Here is a 17,376-nt window from a genome sequence, read left to right as displayed (position 1 = left end):
AACCATTTTAAAAGCGTTAATCATTTCTTCGCGAGTTGGCTTTTCTACAGGTTGTTCTGATGCATCTTTAGCGTCATCGTTAATTTCTTTGTGATCATGGTTGCATCTAACACTGTTCAGCTTGTTATTTGTTATTTGGTTTTTAGGAGCATTAGCAACTAAGGCCATATTGCTCCGGGATATGCGGTGGTCATTCCCTGACCTTTCCGCATCCTCCGTATTTGGTGGTGACGGGCTCGAATCCCGGTCTAATCAAGAAGCGTGTGCTACGCACTGCTGCTCCTTCCCACCTGGCTACCGAGGCGCCATCACTGTTCAGCAGTATTTCATCTTCATTTGAATGTTCTGCTGTAGTCAGATCTTGATCTACATAAACATAACTATCCAGTGTTATCTCATTTTTGATGTTTCCGGACAATTCTAATTATGTCCAAAAGTTTTTCAGTTGTGAAAGGGACAGTTCATTTTGTTCGTCCAGTTGTTGTTCAACTTCTGTATTCAATGCAAATCCCGCTTTCGAAAAACAATTTTGAATGGTGTATATTCAGTGACATCGTTTGTCCAAACTTTTGCCAGTTCAGAGATGCAATCTCTAAGGTTAATTGTAATCCCCAAGTTTCTATTTTCTGATAATGCATTGACAATCTTCATTATTATTCTCTTTCGATAATGATATTAAAAATTTTTAATAATGCCTTGGTCCATTGGCTGGAGTTTTGACATTACGTTTGGTGGTAAAAACAACAACTTCACACTTTTAAGTTTGGCAGAAATATTCAAGTGGTTTGTAAGCTATTATTCTTATTGTAATTGTTCTCAAATACTTGCCTCTCTTGCACAAGCTGCAAAGATAAAGTATTTTGATATATATGTATTTTGTATTGACATTTCTAAGTCAATATATTAAAATATCATATAACATATATATTAAAAAATATATATGTTTATTACAATAATATAATTATAAAAATTACATTTCATAATACAAATTATATATATATACAGTATATAATTCTATTCTTTACACATGGGTACTAAGAAAACATCAATTATAGATCACCACAAAATTAAAAAGATACTGTACACCTTTTTATAATGAAATGAACATATAAATTAAAAAATAATAATAAGTTTAAGTAACTTAAACCCAAGTTACGTGGCACCCCTGGAATGTTGTTGCGGCACCCCGGTTGAAAAGCAGTATAATAACCTGTCAATACTTTGTATGAAACTGTTCAGTGGTAGGTGAATGCCATCGAGTGGTCCCAGGATTTGCTAGAAGGAAGACTAAAGCAGTGTTCTAGGAATCATCAAGCTTTAATCAGCATGTTAGCAGTAAAAAAGTTCACATTATTTTGATCATAAGTGGGGCTAGAGCCCCATTAGCTCCTAGTGGGATCATTCTGAATACCATTAGGTACAACTGAGAAGAGAGCAGAAAAAAAAACTATTACAGATAGTAGTAGTAGTAGAGGCATGTGATGCAAGAAAACACGCGTATGAGCTAATGTAGCATCAGCCAAAAAAAAAAAAAAAAACAATTTCTTACATCCATTCCCTCTAAAAGTTCCAGTTCCTCCTTGAATCTATTTAAGCTATCAACTTCCACAACAACAGATGGAAGCCTGTTCCAGCAATCAACTACCCATTGGGTTAAGGCAAACTTCCGCACAACTGTCTTTCCTCAATTTGAATCTATGCCCCCTTAGGTTCTTAGTCTGAGCAAGCAGAAGTATCCCATCAGCATTGAGCCTACTGAACCCATTCAAAGGCTTATACACCTCAATCAGATCACCTCGCAGGTGTCTAGTGTCCAGATGCTGCAATTTTCAGATCCTAAGCCTTTCTTGGTAAGAGGACCCCCTTCATTCCCCTCACAAATCTTGTTTGCCCTTCTCTATACATTCCCAAGCAACTCTACATCCCTCCTAAAATGAGGCCTCCAGATTTGTATGCAGTACTCAAGGCATGGCCTGACCACTGCCTTATACAAAGGGATAATCACCTTTTCCCTACTAGAAAAATTCCTGTATATCATTGACAATACCCCATGACCTGCTCTGGCAGCCTGTCTGCACAATTACTTCCAGGACTATTTTTTTTTTTTTTTTTTTTTATATGAACCCCAAACACGAGAGGTATTAGAACCTATAGTACTTGGTACCGTGCTTGGGGTGGAGGTTGAGATGATGAAAGAAGATATTTGTTGACGTTGGACTTGAACTTCTGTACATTGTAATTTTCAGGAAATGCGTATGAAGGAAGGTTGTTCCAGAAAATGGCAGTTGAATGAATAAATGAGGAAGATGAAAAGTTGGTTCTGTGGGTTTGAAGTTGGACAGTAAATGGATGTTGGCTGGCAGCGGCACGTGTTCGGACTGTTTTGAAAGAGGGAGCGGGAATTATAGAAGCCAATTCAGAAGAACAGTGCCCTTGGAAGTATCTGTAGAAGAGGCATGCAGCAGAAACAGTGCGTCTATGAGAAAGCAAGTGGAGAGACTCTGTTAGAGATGAATCATTAATTAACCTAACTGCCCTCTTCTGAATGGAATCAAGAAGCCTGAGAGAGGTTTTGGGGGCAAAACCCCAGATGTGGGAACAATATTCCATGGCAGGGCGGATTTGCGATTTATACAGAGTGAGCAGCTGTTTGGAAGAAAAGTAACGCTGAGAGCGAAAGAGAAAACCAAGTTTTTTAGATGCAGAGGAAGCAATATTTGTAATGTGCTTGTGCCAAGAGAGATTAGAAGTCAGGGTAATCCCCAAAAGAGATATATCATTTTGCCTAGAAATCGGAGTGTCACTAAAGATAAGCATAGGAGCAGAAGAATCCTTTTTGCTAAATATAAGACAAAACTGAGTTTTAGAAGGGTTGAAATCAACTAAGTTGTCTTTGCCCCACTGGAGAATTACCTGAAGATCGGCATTTAAGGAATTGGCAGCAGATTTTCGAGAAGTTGAAGCTGATTGAGCAGGACAAGGTTTCTCAAAATGGAAAGTTGAATGCAATGTGCTATCATCGGCAAAACTATGGATAGGATTTCCAGTCAATGGTAGAAGGTCATTGATATACAAGAGGAAAAGAGTGGGGGAAAGAACTGAACCTTGGGGGACACCGGCATTAGTGGAGAAGTTAGAAGACAGAGAGCCATCTACCATCACCCTCAGTGAGCGATCAGAGAGAAAACTGGATAACCAATTACTAAAAACAGTTGGCAAACCATAAGATGGAAGCTTGTTTAGAAGACCTTTATGCCAAACACGATCAAAAGCCTTTGAGATGTCAAGAGCAACTACTTGTGTTTCACCGAACCTTTCCACTGAATTAGTCCATAAATGGGTAACATAAGCCAGAATATCACCAGTGGACCGACACTGACAGAATCCATACTGGCGATCGTTGATCAGACGGAAGGTTTCTAGGTAGTTTAAGAGTTGGTGGTTAATTGATTTCTCTATTACTTTAGAAAGAGTAGAAGTAATTGCAATGGGACGATAATTGGATGGGAGGGATTTGTCACCCTTTTAGCATTAGCATTAGCATTAGTAGAGGCATTTGATGCAAGAAAGCAAGCTTATGCAGCATCAGCCAAAAAAAAAAAAAAAAAAAAAAAAAAGTAACATAAATAAATAAAAATAACCACTTCCACTTCACCCCTCTGTTCGTTCGAAATACCTGTCCAGCTGAGCCTTAAACTTATTTAGGCTATCAACTTCCACGACAAGGGATGGAAGTCTGTTCCACCCACCAACCACCCGCTGGCTAAAGGCAAACTTCCGCACATCTATCCTACATCTGTCTTTCCTCAATTTGAATTTATGCCCTCTCAGGTGATTTTTCTGAGCTAGAGGAAGAATCCCATCAGCATTGAGCATGCTCAAACCATTCAAGGCTTTGTACACCTCTATCAGATCACCCCGCTGGTGCCTAGTTTCCAGACACTGTAATTTGCAAAACTTAAGCCTTTCTTCGTAAGAGAACCCCTTTGTCCCATTCACCAATCTAGTTGCCCTTCTCTGTACTCGTTCCAGCAGCTCTACATCCTTCCTGAAATGAGGCCTCCAGGCCTGTATACAGTACTCTAGGTGTGGCCTGACCATTGCCTTATACAAGGGAATAATCACCTCCTTATCCCTGCTAGAAAAATTCCTATATATCATTGACAATACACCATGAGCTACTCTTGCAGCTCGTCTGCACTGCTCAGAGAACTTCATATCTGCCTGCACCACCACCCCCAGGTCCCTTTCATTCTCTACCACTGTCAGTGTAGTACCACAGAGTTGATACGTTGCTCTGGGGTTGCTGTTTCCCATATGTAGTACTTTACATTTGTCAATGTTAAACTTCATTTGCCACCTCGAAGCCCATCTGCTCAACCTTTCCAAATCCTGTTGCAGCAGCATAGTGTCAGTAGTGTCCTTGACAACCCTGCCAACCTTCGTATCGTCCGCAAACTTGGACATTAAGCCTGATATACCATCATCAATATCATTTATAAATACAGAGAACAATAAAGGCCCCAATACTGAACCCTGAGGGACTCCACTAATAACATTAGTCCACGATGAGCAGTGTCCATTGATTACCACTCTCTGTCTTCTCCCCCTCAACCACCCCTTTATCCATAGTAGCAACTTGCCTCCAATGCCACACTGCTCCAATTTGTGCAGCAGTCTTCCATGTGCAACAGTATCAAAAGCCTTTCTAAGATCCAAGTATATAATATCAAAGTTATTCCCTGCATCCAGTTCTTTTGTGACTGCATCATAGTATCCAATCAAATTGGTCAGGCAAGACTTCCCCTTAACAAAACCATGCTGTGTCCTAGCTATAACTGAAGTCTTGTCTAGATGATCCTGCAGTGCTTCTTTCACCAGTGCCTCCATTAATTTTCCGGGAACAGAAGTTAAACTTACAGGTCTATAATTACTTGTGTCAGCCTTTGATCCCCCTTTGTGAATTGGGGTCACATTTGCACATCTCCAGTCAATGGGTACCTCCCCTGAGTCCAAGGAAGCTCTCATAATTATGGCTAAGGGTTTGCTTACCTCCTTTGCTGCCTCCTTTAATATAACTGGATAGATCCCATCCACCCCAGGTGCCTTTCTTGTGTTTATCTTCAACAATTTCTCCTCCACTTTGCTCTCAGTTATCACAAGATTCTCTAGCTTACTGCTAGAGTTGAATATACCTCTGGCATTCCCCTCGCTGAATAACTCCTCATGTGTGAATGTCGATGCAAAATATTCATTTAGTTTGTTAGCTACCCGAGCAGGGTCATCAACAGTTGACCCATCGATCTCAAGTGGACCAATCTGATTCATCCCCTTCCTTCTAGAGTTTACATAAGTAAAGAACTCTTTGCTGTTTTTCTTCGCATCCCTTGCCAAGGATCTCTCGTAATCTGCCTTCGCCTGCCTAACCTCCTTTGTAACTTGGTTACAGATCAACTTGTATCTATCATAGGCGTCCGTGTCACATGTTAATTTGTATGTATCCCATGCATTTTTCTTCTCTGCCATATGCCTCATTAGTTCATCTGACAACCATTTAGGCCTAAACCTTGAACGATATTTCTTAGTTGGTATGTAAAGCCTAGTAGCTTCCACGATAAGTTCTTTGAATGCTTCCCATTTTGAATTTGCTGTTGGCAATATCATCAGTTGATCCCACTGTATAGAATTTAAATACTGTCTCAGTCCATTGTAGTCGCCTTTACGAAAGCAATACCCCTTCCCTTTACCCCTAATGGTAGTTACCTCTTTGAGTAACTCCCACTTCAGCACACTGTGATCACTGCCACCAAGTGGTTCATTTATCTGCAGATTCTTAATGCATGAAGAATCACTACTGATAATCAAATCAAGAGTATTACTCCCTCTAGTTGCCTCCCGAACATGCTGATGTAGAAAACAATCATCCAATAAATCCACAAAAGCCTTGCTACTGTGTGAGTGACCAGCCCCCAAATTCCAGTCAATATCTGGGAAATTAAAATCCCCCATTATAAGATATAAGACTGGCTGGATATGGCTCATATCCAGCCAGTTCCTTTTTAGGAACTGGCTGGATATGAGCAAATTTCCAAGCAGAAGGAAAAACACCTTTGGAATAAGAAAGTGAAAAAAGGCGGCAAAGAATAGGAGTAAGTTCGGGAGCACAGGTTTTGAGAACAAGTGGAGAAATACCATCAGGACCTGGAGCTTTCTTAGCATCAAGATTCATCAAAATCCTTCTGATATCCTTTTGACGGAAGACCACAGGAGGCATTGAATGGAGCGTGTTGGGAATGGTGGGAGGTGTTTTACCAAGATCATTAATACATGAGCTGGAAGAAAAATGGGATGCTAGCAGGTCAGCTTTATCCTTGGCTGAAGTGACAACAGAACCATCTGGTTTGGACAGAGGTGGGAGCAGAGATGGGCAAAAGTTGCGGCCAATAGCTTTGGCAAGAGACCAGAATGCTCGGCTACCATTAGGGCAGGAAGCAAGTTTTCTACTCTTAGCCTGTTCAAACTCTAGTTTGGACTGATTAATAACTGCTTTACAATTGTTGCGAGCTTTGGTGTAGGCAGAAAATGAAACTGAAGAATTAGAAACAAGCCAATTACAATATGCAACATTCTTCTCTTGGACAGCCACATTTATTGGAAAACCAAGGTTTAGATAAAGGATTCCATTCCTGCAAGAATAATTTCACTGACACGATCTGAGCTAACGTTGACATCAGAACTTTTTAAACAGTAATCCGACCAAGGAAAAGAAGAAAAGAAGTCTAGCAGGTCATCCCATTTTGCATTCTTGTAATGCCAAACAACACGAGGTTGGGAAGAGCCACGAGATAAAGGTTCCATTGGAGAAGAGACAATCACCAAGTTGTGATCTGAAGTGCCAGAAGGACCTCTCACTTCGACCGTGTACTTAGAAGAGTTGTTTGTGAGAAAAAGATCAAGCATATTGGCTGTATGATTAGGATTGTCCAGTATTCTTGTAGGTAAATGAACAATCTGTGCTAGGTCATTAGTAATTGCAATCAGCATCTCGACCTGCTGGGTCGGTGTGACTAGAAAACGGAAGCCAGCTGGAGTTGTGAACATTAAAATCACCAAGGAAAATTACCTCACTGTTAGGAAAGTTGGACTGGAGAAAGTCAAGTTGCAAAGAGAGGAAGACAAAGAGCTCCAAGTGATTAGTGGAGTTGGGAGAACGGTAGAGACAACAGATGAATTTGACACAATGAGGTAGAGAGATTTTAAGCCAGGGAAGATCAAAGAGAGGAGATTCCAAATTGCCAAGTCTCTGACAGGGAATATCAGAATGGACATATGCACAAGTACCACCTTTGAGGCGAAAGGAATCATACAGCGAATAATTTGGACATCTGAGATGAGCAGTAGTTGAATCGACCGATAACTGAGATTCTGTCAGAAAAAGTACATGGGGTTTGGAAGACTGCAAGTGGAAATGGACATCGTTGAGATTAGAATTGAGACCACGTATATTTGTGAAATGAATTAGGAAGTCCTCGGGAGGTTTAGATCTTTTCGCAGATAAGCTTGCTCTATTAGTTTGACAATTCGTGGTGTATTCAATAGTAAGAAAAAGTGGGTGGGACATGCTGTATGAATTCGGGTTCGAGAGTAGTCTATGCGGCCACTGCTATTTTGCAGCTCCTGGAGAAGAGAAGTTTTTTCTGATTTATTTTTTGTTTTATTAGCTTAAATTGGCATATTTACTTATTTTCTAAAGTAGTTTTATATTCATAGTTACGATACTTAGTTTAAAGTTTAACTTGATAGAGATTTTGTGGGTATTACTTAGTATCGGTAACGGTATCAAATCCACGTGTTACAAATTGCAGCTCCGTTGAACTAGAGGTTTTTAACCGTATTTAGCCGATTTATTAACCAATTGTTATATCAAATTATTATCTATAAGTAGCTATAGATCTAGTCAGGATCCTAACTTTATTCTAAATTGAGACAGCGAGATTTGGAAGTTAATCAATACTTAAAAGAGTCCGTAGAAGTACCGTTCGTAATTACCGCCATTGTAACACGATACAGCATATCCGAAATTCGATAGCATTAGCTTTGTATAGTATAGTGCATAATATAATATTGTCAATTAATCAGTAAATCTATTAATCTTGTTAAACTTCATTGTCAATTAAATTGTACTTTTAACTATATATATATATATATAACGACTTAGAGTACAAACGTAACAAATAATTAATACATAACTTGATATGGAAGTTATATAAAGGGAACTCGTAGATAACACTCGATACTGAAAAATAAATATAGCGTTATAACTGTGTTAGGATACAAGTTTAAGATTTTAATTTTGTTCTGAAATTGTAATTTTATTGACATTAAATCGAAATCATGACTAAAACCAGAGCAGCAAAGCAAAAGGCTCAAGCTAATGGGAGTGCTGTGGCTCAGGGGAGAACTGAGGGGGGGCAGTTGCCCTCTGAATCGCAGCCTTTTAAGATGCACTGTTTGCTCGATGTTTGCAGAGCATTCGGGTAAGGGACATGATACTGCCATGGGGGATGTCTTTGTGTGTGCACGATGCAAGGAGTGCAAGGAAATTAGGCGACAACTCAGCGTTGTTATGGGCCTATACGAGACCTTGAAGGACAGGGTGGATGCCCTCGAAGGAAATAAACTGAGGGGCCCATCAAGCTCTCAGCTGCCCACATCAACGCCAGAGATTGCACTTGGTCATCTTGCACCACAGAGGCAACCCCCAAGGCAGAATGCGCTGGTCCCACAGGAACTAGTAGTTGTTGGTGACTCTATTGTCAGGGAAACGGGGAACATGCTTTGTAAAAAGGATAGGTGGAACAGGACCAGGGTATGTCTGCCAGGGGCAAAGGTTGATGAAGTTGTAGAGCGGATATCATCTTTTAAGGGCACAAAAGGTGATATAGTTATACACGTTGGCACTAATGATATTAAGAGTAGGAGACCAGCGGAATTACTTAACAAGTACAGATCACTGTTGAAAAAAAGCCGTGAAGTAGGGTTGAATTTGAAAGTGTCTGCAATTCTGCCCAGACACGATAGGAGGGAGTATATGATGAGAGCCTTGTCGATCAATTCGGCTCTGGAAAGATTGTGCAAGGCTCAAGGGGTAGAATTTTTTTCAGCCTGGACTGAACTTGTTAACAGGAGAGATTGCTTCTACAGGGATGGGATACACTTAAATAGAAAGGGTGCAAGAATATTTGCTGATGCTATCGAGGCAGTGTTAGGTGGGTCGGAAAACTGCTAGCTTGGGGGGAGACAAAGACAAAAAGATTAACAGTAGCCACTGGCAGAGGTGAAAGAGATTCTTGCACTGCTTCTATTGGAATGAGCAGAAGCCTGAAAAACAAAATGCAGGATATTTCAGAGACTGCTGGAAGTCATTGCGGTACAAGTAAACACATGTGTTGTGTTAGGGTAGCTAAGAAAAGAAACAGGTGCATGTATGCTTGCGTGTACACCAATGCTAGGAGTTTAGTAAATAAATTTGATGAATTTGAGGTTTTCTCAAAACATCAAAGGCAGATATTGTTGGGATTTCAGAGACATGGTGTCACACAGATATAAGGAATGCAGAACTGGAATTTGGGAAGTACAACGTCTACAGAAAGGATAGGAAGGGAGGAGGGGTTATGCTATTAGTTAAAAAACACATAAAATCGAAAGAAGTAAAGCTAGTCGACATCGATGGACAGGGCAGTGTGGAGTCAGTTTGGTGTGACATAAGCATGGGTAAATCAAAATTGAGAGTAGGAGTGTGCTATAGGCCTAATGACTCTGATGAGTATAATAAGATACTGTACAGGCAAATAGAATGGGCCAGTAAATCAGAGAGTCTTATAATGGGGGATTTTAATTTCCCAGATATTGACTGGAATTTGTGGATTGGTCACTCACACACTAGCAAGCCTTTTGTGGATTTATTGGATGATTGTTTTCTACACCAGCATGTTCGGGAGGCAACTAGAGGGTATACTCTTGATCTGATTATCAGTAGTGATTCTTCATGCATTAAGAATCTGCAGATAAAGGAACCACTAGGTGGCAGTGATCACAGTGTGCTGAAGTGGGATTTACTTAAGGAGGTAACTACCATCAGAGGTAAAGGGAAGGGTTTTTGCTTTCACAAAGGCGACTATGATGGGCTGAGACAGTATTTAAATTCTATACAGTGGGACCAACTGATGATGTTACCAACAGCAAATTCAAAATGGGAAGCATTCAAGGAACTAATCTTGGAAGCTAACAGGCTTTACATACCAACCAAGAAATATTGTTCAAGGTTCAGGCCTAAATGGTTGTCAGATGAACTAATGAGACATAGGGCAGAGAAGAAAAATGCATGGGATACATACAAATTAATGGGTGACATGGAAGCCTATGATAGATATAAGTTGGTCTGTAACCAAGTCACAAAGGAGATTAGGCAGGCAAAGGCAGATTATGAGAAATCCTTGGCAAAGGATGCAAAGAAAAACGGAAAAGAGTTCTTTACCTATTTAAACTCAAGAAGGAAAGGGATGAATCAGATTGGTCCACTGGATGTTGATGGTTCAACAGTTGAGGATCCTGCTCAGGTGGCTAACAATCTAAACAAGTATTTTGCATCTACATTCACACACGTGGAGTTATTCAGGAAGGGGAATGTCGTAGGTGAAGTAAACATTGGCAATGAGCTAGATGATTTTCTAATAACTGAGAGGAAAGTGGAGGAGAAATTGTTGAGGATAAACATAAAAAAGGCACCCGGGGTGGATGGGATCTATCCAGTTATATTAAAGGAGGCAGCAAAGGAAGTAAGCAAACCCCTAGCCATAATTATGAGAGCTTCTTTGGACTCAGGGGAGGTACCCATAGACTGGAGATGTGCAAATGTAACCCCAATTCACAAAGGAGGATCAAAGGCTGACACAAGTAATTATAGACCTGTTAGTTTAACTTCGGTTCCAGGAAAATTAATGGAGGCACTGGTTAAAGAAGCACTGCAGGATCATCTGGACAAGAATTCAGTTATAGCTCAGACACAGCATGGTTTTGTTAAGGGCAGGTCTTGTCTCACCAATTTGATTGGATACTATGATGTAGTCACAAAAGAACTGGATGCAGGGAATAACTTTGATATCATATACTTGGATCTTAGAAAGGCTTTTGATACTGTTGCGCATGGAAGACTGCTGCACAAATTGGAGCAGTGTGGCATTGGAGGCAAATTGCTGCTATGGATAAAGGGATGGTTGAGTGGCAGAAGACAGAGAGTGGTAATCAATGGACACTGCTCAATGTGGACTAATGTTATTAGTGGAGTTCCTCAGGGTTCCGTGTTGGGTCCATTGTTGTTTTCTGTATTTATTAATGATATTGATGATGGTATATCAAGCTTAATGTCCAAGTTTGCAGACGATACAAAGGTTGACAGGGTTGTTAAGGACACTACTGATGCTATGCTGCTGCAACAGGATCTGGAAAGGTTGAGCAGATGGGCTGAGAGGTGGCAAATGAAGTTTAACATTGACAAATGTAAAGTACTACATATGGGAATCAGTAACCCCAGATCAACGTATCAACTCTGTGGTACTACGCTGGCAGTTGTAGAGAATGAAAAGGACCTGGGGGTAATTGTGCAGGCAGATATGAAGTTCTCTGAGCAGTGCAGACGAGCTGCAAGAGTAGCTCATGGTGTCTTGTCAATGATATACAGGAATTTTTCTAGCAGGGATAGGGATGTGATTATTCTCTTGCATAAGGCATTGGTCAGGCCACACCTTGAGTACTGTATACAGGTCTGGAGACCTCATTTGAAGAAGGATATAGAGCTGCTGGAACGAGTACAGAGGAGGGCAACAAGATTAGTGAATGGAACAAAGGGTTGCTCTCACGAAGAAAGGCTTAAGTTTTGCAAATTACAGAGTCTGGAGACTAGGCATCGGCGAGGTGATATGATAGAGGTGTATAAGGCTTTGAATGGCTTGAGCATGCTCAATGCCGATGGGATCCTTCCTCTTGCTCAGAATAATCACCTGAGAGGGCATAAATTCAAATTGAGGAAGGACGGATGCCGGATAGATGTGCGGAAATTTGCCTTTAGCCAGCGGGCAGTTGGTTTGTGGAATAGACTTCCATCACTTGTTGTTGAAGTTGATAGCCTAAACAAATTTAAGGCTCAGCTGGACAGGTATTTCGAATGAACGGAGGGGTGAAATGGGAGTAGTGGTTGTGCTTTTTTCTTTTTCTTTTTTTGGCTGATGCTGAATAAGCTTGCTTTCTTGCATCATATGCCTCTACTAATGCTAATGCTAATGAAGTAATGAAATTTTTGGAGAGGGCGTACATGTGGTAAGAATATACCCAGATCCTTGATATAACGTGGCCTCGACAATGCTCCCCGCATACACACTACTCGGACTCCCTCCAGTCACTATCTGGCAGAGTAGAGGTAGCAAGATTATACACTAGCTGATCCGGAAGCCTCCTAGAGAGTTACTAATAGGTTTGGTCCAGTGTACTAACTAGCGGCCGGCCTGCGAACACCGTTTTAGAGCTGTACCCTCGAAATGTAAGGAATATTGGATCTCGCCACGACATTCATCATAACCTCAAAAGTCATCAATCATACTGCATGATGGAAGAGATAGGGAAGGGTTGGCCGGAACTTAGCTCTAGAGACTAAACATGGGTTCCACCACTTCAAGCCTCCAATAAGCAAAGTGGTGGTATTTCACCGGTTGATGAAAGTCATCTACCACCTAGTACTGCCTGGTAACATAGAGGGGCGGCGTTCCTCCATGTGGTGTGGGCACCACACCTCGACCCCTGCTTACATTGGTTCACACCTGGGTGGTCACCCACCATGTACTTGTGCATGGAGGTTATACCCAGGATTACTAACAGTCCCACCATCATGAAGGTGCAAGCAGAGGATTTGGCTGTCACAGACCGTCCGGACTTTGCCGAAATTGGGTCCACTTGACTTGAGTGTCACCCGAATATCAGTTCCATCAGCGTTTTAGACTCCCAGGTAGCAAGTACAGCTTGTCTGGCATATCTGAGAGAATGTCTGTGACAACCTCAAGGACCACCCTAAGTGCAGTACCACACAGTTGGTACATTTCTCTGGGGTTACTTCTTGCCATATGCAGTACTTTGCATTTGTCAATGTTAAGCTTCAGTTGCCACTTCTCAGCCCATCTCCCCTACTTTTCTAGTTCCTCTTGCAGTAGAACACTGCCATTATTGTCGTTAACAACTCTGCCAACCTTCGTATAATCTGCATACTTTGACATTAAGCCCGATATACCTTCATCAATATCGTTGATAAATATATAAAACAACAGTCGGACCAACAACAAGCCCTGGGGGACTCCACTGATAACATTAGTCCACAAAGAGCAGTGTCCATTGATTACTACTTTGTCTTCTCCCACTCAACCACCCTTTTATTCATTGTAGCAACTTGCCCTTAATACCATACTGCTCCAATTTGTACAGTAGTCTTCCATGTGCAACAGTATCAAAAGCTTTCCTGAAATCCAAGTATGTGGATTTTTTGCATCCAGTTCCTTTGTAACCAAATCATAGTATCCAATCAAATTTATCAGACAAGACTTTCCCTTAACAAACCCATGCTGTGTCTAAATTATTACTGCAGTCTTATCAAGATGATCCTGTGATGCGTCTTTAAAATTCACATTATTTTGATCTTAAGTGAGGCTAGAGCCCTTTTAGCTCCTAGTGTGACCATTCTGAATACCATTAGGTACAACTGAGAAGACAGCAAAAAAAAAAAAAAAAAAAAAAAAAACTATTATAGATGTCCCATATGAACTGTGAAAAAGTACATATGCAGCTTTTCAGATATAGCAATTGTGAAAAAAGTGAAAATCATGCAGTGATGTGTTTCAAATTCATACCATACATATGAGAAAAAGGAAGAATTTCTAACACTGGTGACAGGAAAGAGCACCAATCCTTGATTGCCTTTTAATCAGGATGAACCAAGGATGCATTAATTATTATACACAATTCAAAATCTTATTAAACAATCAATTTGGTTATTTTATAGCACACTGCCATTACTGTTAAAAGTTTGGATGTTTTTTTTTTTAAAGTTTTGGTTCTACTTGATCAATGGTCATATTTATTGCTTCATCATAAATATCTTAAATGTCTCTTTTCTCAACCATTGCTGCTGTTAGTGTCTATTAAATCTTTATACAAACTGACATCATTGATACAAGATTATTAAAAAGATCCAAAGATTAGATATACTGAAAATTTTTTTGCCAACACATCTGACAAGTTTGGTTAAAAGGGCATCAAGTATATAGGCTATAGAACTTAGTAGCTAGATATCTGAGTCGGGGGTGGAATAGTAAAATGAATGAAGGAGACACTTTTTCAGTATTAAAAAATTCTGAACTGAAAATTCTAAAATTCTGAAAAAAATTCTGAACGGTACATAAATTCAAGCTAAGGGAATAAGAATTAGACTAGAGTGTAGGAAGTTTTCCTTTGGCCACCGAAATTTTTTCAAATATTCCAAACCGGAAAATTTCAATAAAGATTTTAATCGTTGAAACAAGTTGCCTATGTAGGTAGTTTAGGCTAAAGTTTAGGTTTGGGGAAAATCATAGTCAATAATTTATCTTCATAAAAACAATCTTGTGATGCATGTTTCAATAATATCTACAGATCATCCTCTGACCATATTTTTAGCAGTCAATCTGAAATCACATCCCAAATAATGGCACTTTTCCATGAAACCATTCCCATTTCATATAACTTCCTTCAGCAAAAGACCAATTATAACAATATATTGTAAAATAATAGCCAAGTCATTGGCTGTCAACAAAGTCACTGTTCTTATTCATTTAGGGTCCTATGATGGAATTCTCACTGATATATAGATGTTTCCAAAATTGGACAAAGTGATTCCTTAATGTGCACACCAGGGTTTTCTCTAGCTAACATTTGACAACTTCTTCCCTATCACAGATAATCAAGGTGAAAGTGCACTCAATAACTAGATATCTGGATGTCACAGAATGTTAAATAAATCATTGTGTATCCTGCACAACCTTCTTGTGGCTAACAGTTGATTTTTCCAATGGGCAAAGTCATGATAGCTTTGATTATAGAAATGATTTAATTATTACAAGAATGGCAATACTGTTGTCATTTAATTAAAAATGCTTTATCTTTAGGCAACATTTTAAAATGAAGTTGACTGGAATTAAATATTTAAGTTAGGGCTACAACTTCAACATTTTTATCTTGACGATAAAGAATACGCCACAGTCAATAAACACACAGAGAAAGAATAGACTACAATGAGCAAACGCATACATAAGTTTTTATAATGAATGCAAAAGTTAATTTGTTTACTGGAATGAATAAGTCACTCCCCTAGTTGTCAAATTTCAAACAAATTTTTTTTTTGTTTAAAAAATTCTTACATATATTGATTACAATGCAAAAAACAGATTTCTATACAAATTATAGTTTGAGTTATTAATCTTTAAATGTGGAAAAGGACTTTAGAACTATCCTGTATATTTTCTGCTTAATTTTTTTATATTACTCTGAAAATAATATTAAAATAGACATTAATAAAAATTAATACAAACCTTATTTTTTCCTCTTCTTCGAATATCTCTGATAAGTGAAAGCTGAGAGTCTGTCAGTTCAAACTTTGATAATTTTTCATTAAATTCATCTATGGGCAGGTTAATAATGTCCTCGTTTGTTAGTGGAATTTTCATTTGTTTGGCTCTTTTTTCATCTTTGCTAGAAATTTCCTGATCTTCAAGCTTTATCTTATCTCTCATAACAGGCTTTTGTGAGCTATCACTGGTATCAAATGGAAGATGGTATGTATGGTTGTGATGTATATGATCAGAATAACTACCAGGATGTGGAGGGAGACTGTTGGGATCACTGCTACAGAAACGATTTCTAGTATTCAGTGGAGCCATTGCTTCTGAAACAGGATATGGAAAATCTGTAGAAGTGCCCCTACCATCATGTTCTTTAAGCATAATGTACTGAGGATGCTTTTCAAAGTGATCTTCAGGGTTAAATTCGCTAAACCCGCTATCACTGCCACTCTGAAATGTAAAATATATAATCAGATAAATACGATAACAAAATATCTAAGATTACAAGCATGCACACATATGCACGCACACTCTTCAGTCTTTTAAACTTTCGTATTACCTGCATGGACCAACCATTGCAGATAATAAGAAATCTTGATGCCTGGCATCAACAGACACAGACATCTACAAATATGGATATAGATGATAATATTTTTTTTGCCATAAAATAATAATAACATATTATCAATATTACTTGTAGTCTTTCCTTCGCTAACTAATCCTGAATTAGTTAGAGATTAACACCATCCATTATCATTAATCATCACTCATTATTCATTATGAAATCTTGATGAATAATGGATAAAATGAATAATTTAATTTAATAATATACATTAAATAATAAATATTTCATATGAATTCATATAAATTTCATATTAAATAAATAAATTCAATTCCATCCAGCTAGATTTTTATAAGGATTTGAGTGCAATATATTACATGTATATTTACAGGATATACAATATGTAAAAAGTAAATTTAAATATACTTACTTTCACTTATGTATATTTTTATAATATCAATAGCCTATAATGATAATAGAAATAAATTACACTGATCGATTTTGTTCTTCTGAAGGAATATCTGGAAGAAATGCACTGCATTGTTATAGAAAAAGATAAACTATGCTACATTGAAATAGAAAGAAGTGATTTTTGGAATCATTTATGAAAGTATACATTGCTTGCTGAGATAACTGTATCTCCTTAGAAGTGTGTGCTTAGTTTCTGTAAATGGAAAAGCCAAAAGATGAATAATGGAATACAATTAAAATATAAGGGGAAGTAAAAAGAATTTCATCTGCCAGGGATCCCATCTTGCCAGAAACCACAAGGCAATAGCATCTACAACAAACAAGGGGTACAGCATTTATGACCACTACCCACACAGCAATCTCTAATGAAAATGAGAACAGTGGAATTGGACAATTTACGGAAAAATATAAAATTAAATTAAATGGATAAAAATAAAATGATAAAAATTAGTATCAGTAGAGAAAAATTACGCAAAAAAGTAAGGCATCAGCCAGAGAAAAACAAAAAAAAAAAAAAAAATTCCACATCACATGTCCATCACCTCTAAGAGTTTATCGGGTTCTACCTTCAATTTATTCAAACTACCCACTCCTACAATATCAGAAGGAAGTTTGTTCCAACAATCAACTACCTTCTGGCTGAATACA

The 17,376-nt window shown here is 38.8% G+C and overlaps 1 protein-coding gene across 4 annotated transcripts in view; it reads right to left on the bottom strand.

Annotated features, from left to right (window-relative positions):
• The window catches only part of cnc (NFE2 like bZIP transcription factor cap-n-collar), a 405,472-nt gene that overhangs the window by 5,967 nt on the left and 382,129 nt on the right, over positions 1-17,376 (bottom strand). For all 4 annotated transcript variants that reach the window (XM_090381868.1, XM_090381870.1, XM_090381867.1 and 1 more), the window contains one exon: positions 15,666-16,145. In XM_090381868.1, coding sequence (XP_090237994.1) covers positions 15,666-16,145 — 480 coding nt within the window. The remainder of the gene's footprint in view (positions 1-15,665; positions 16,146-17,376) is intronic.

This window comes from Mastigoproctus giganteus, chromosome 9 (assembly GCF_048544385.1).
Source record: "Mastigoproctus giganteus isolate SK-2022 chromosome 9, ASM4854438v1, whole genome shotgun sequence".
Taxonomy (NCBI): domain Eukaryota; kingdom Metazoa; phylum Arthropoda; class Arachnida; order Uropygi; family Thelyphonidae; genus Mastigoproctus; species Mastigoproctus giganteus.
Note: the sequence above shows the minus strand (reverse complement) of the source record. Positions and strands in the feature narration are given on the sequence as shown.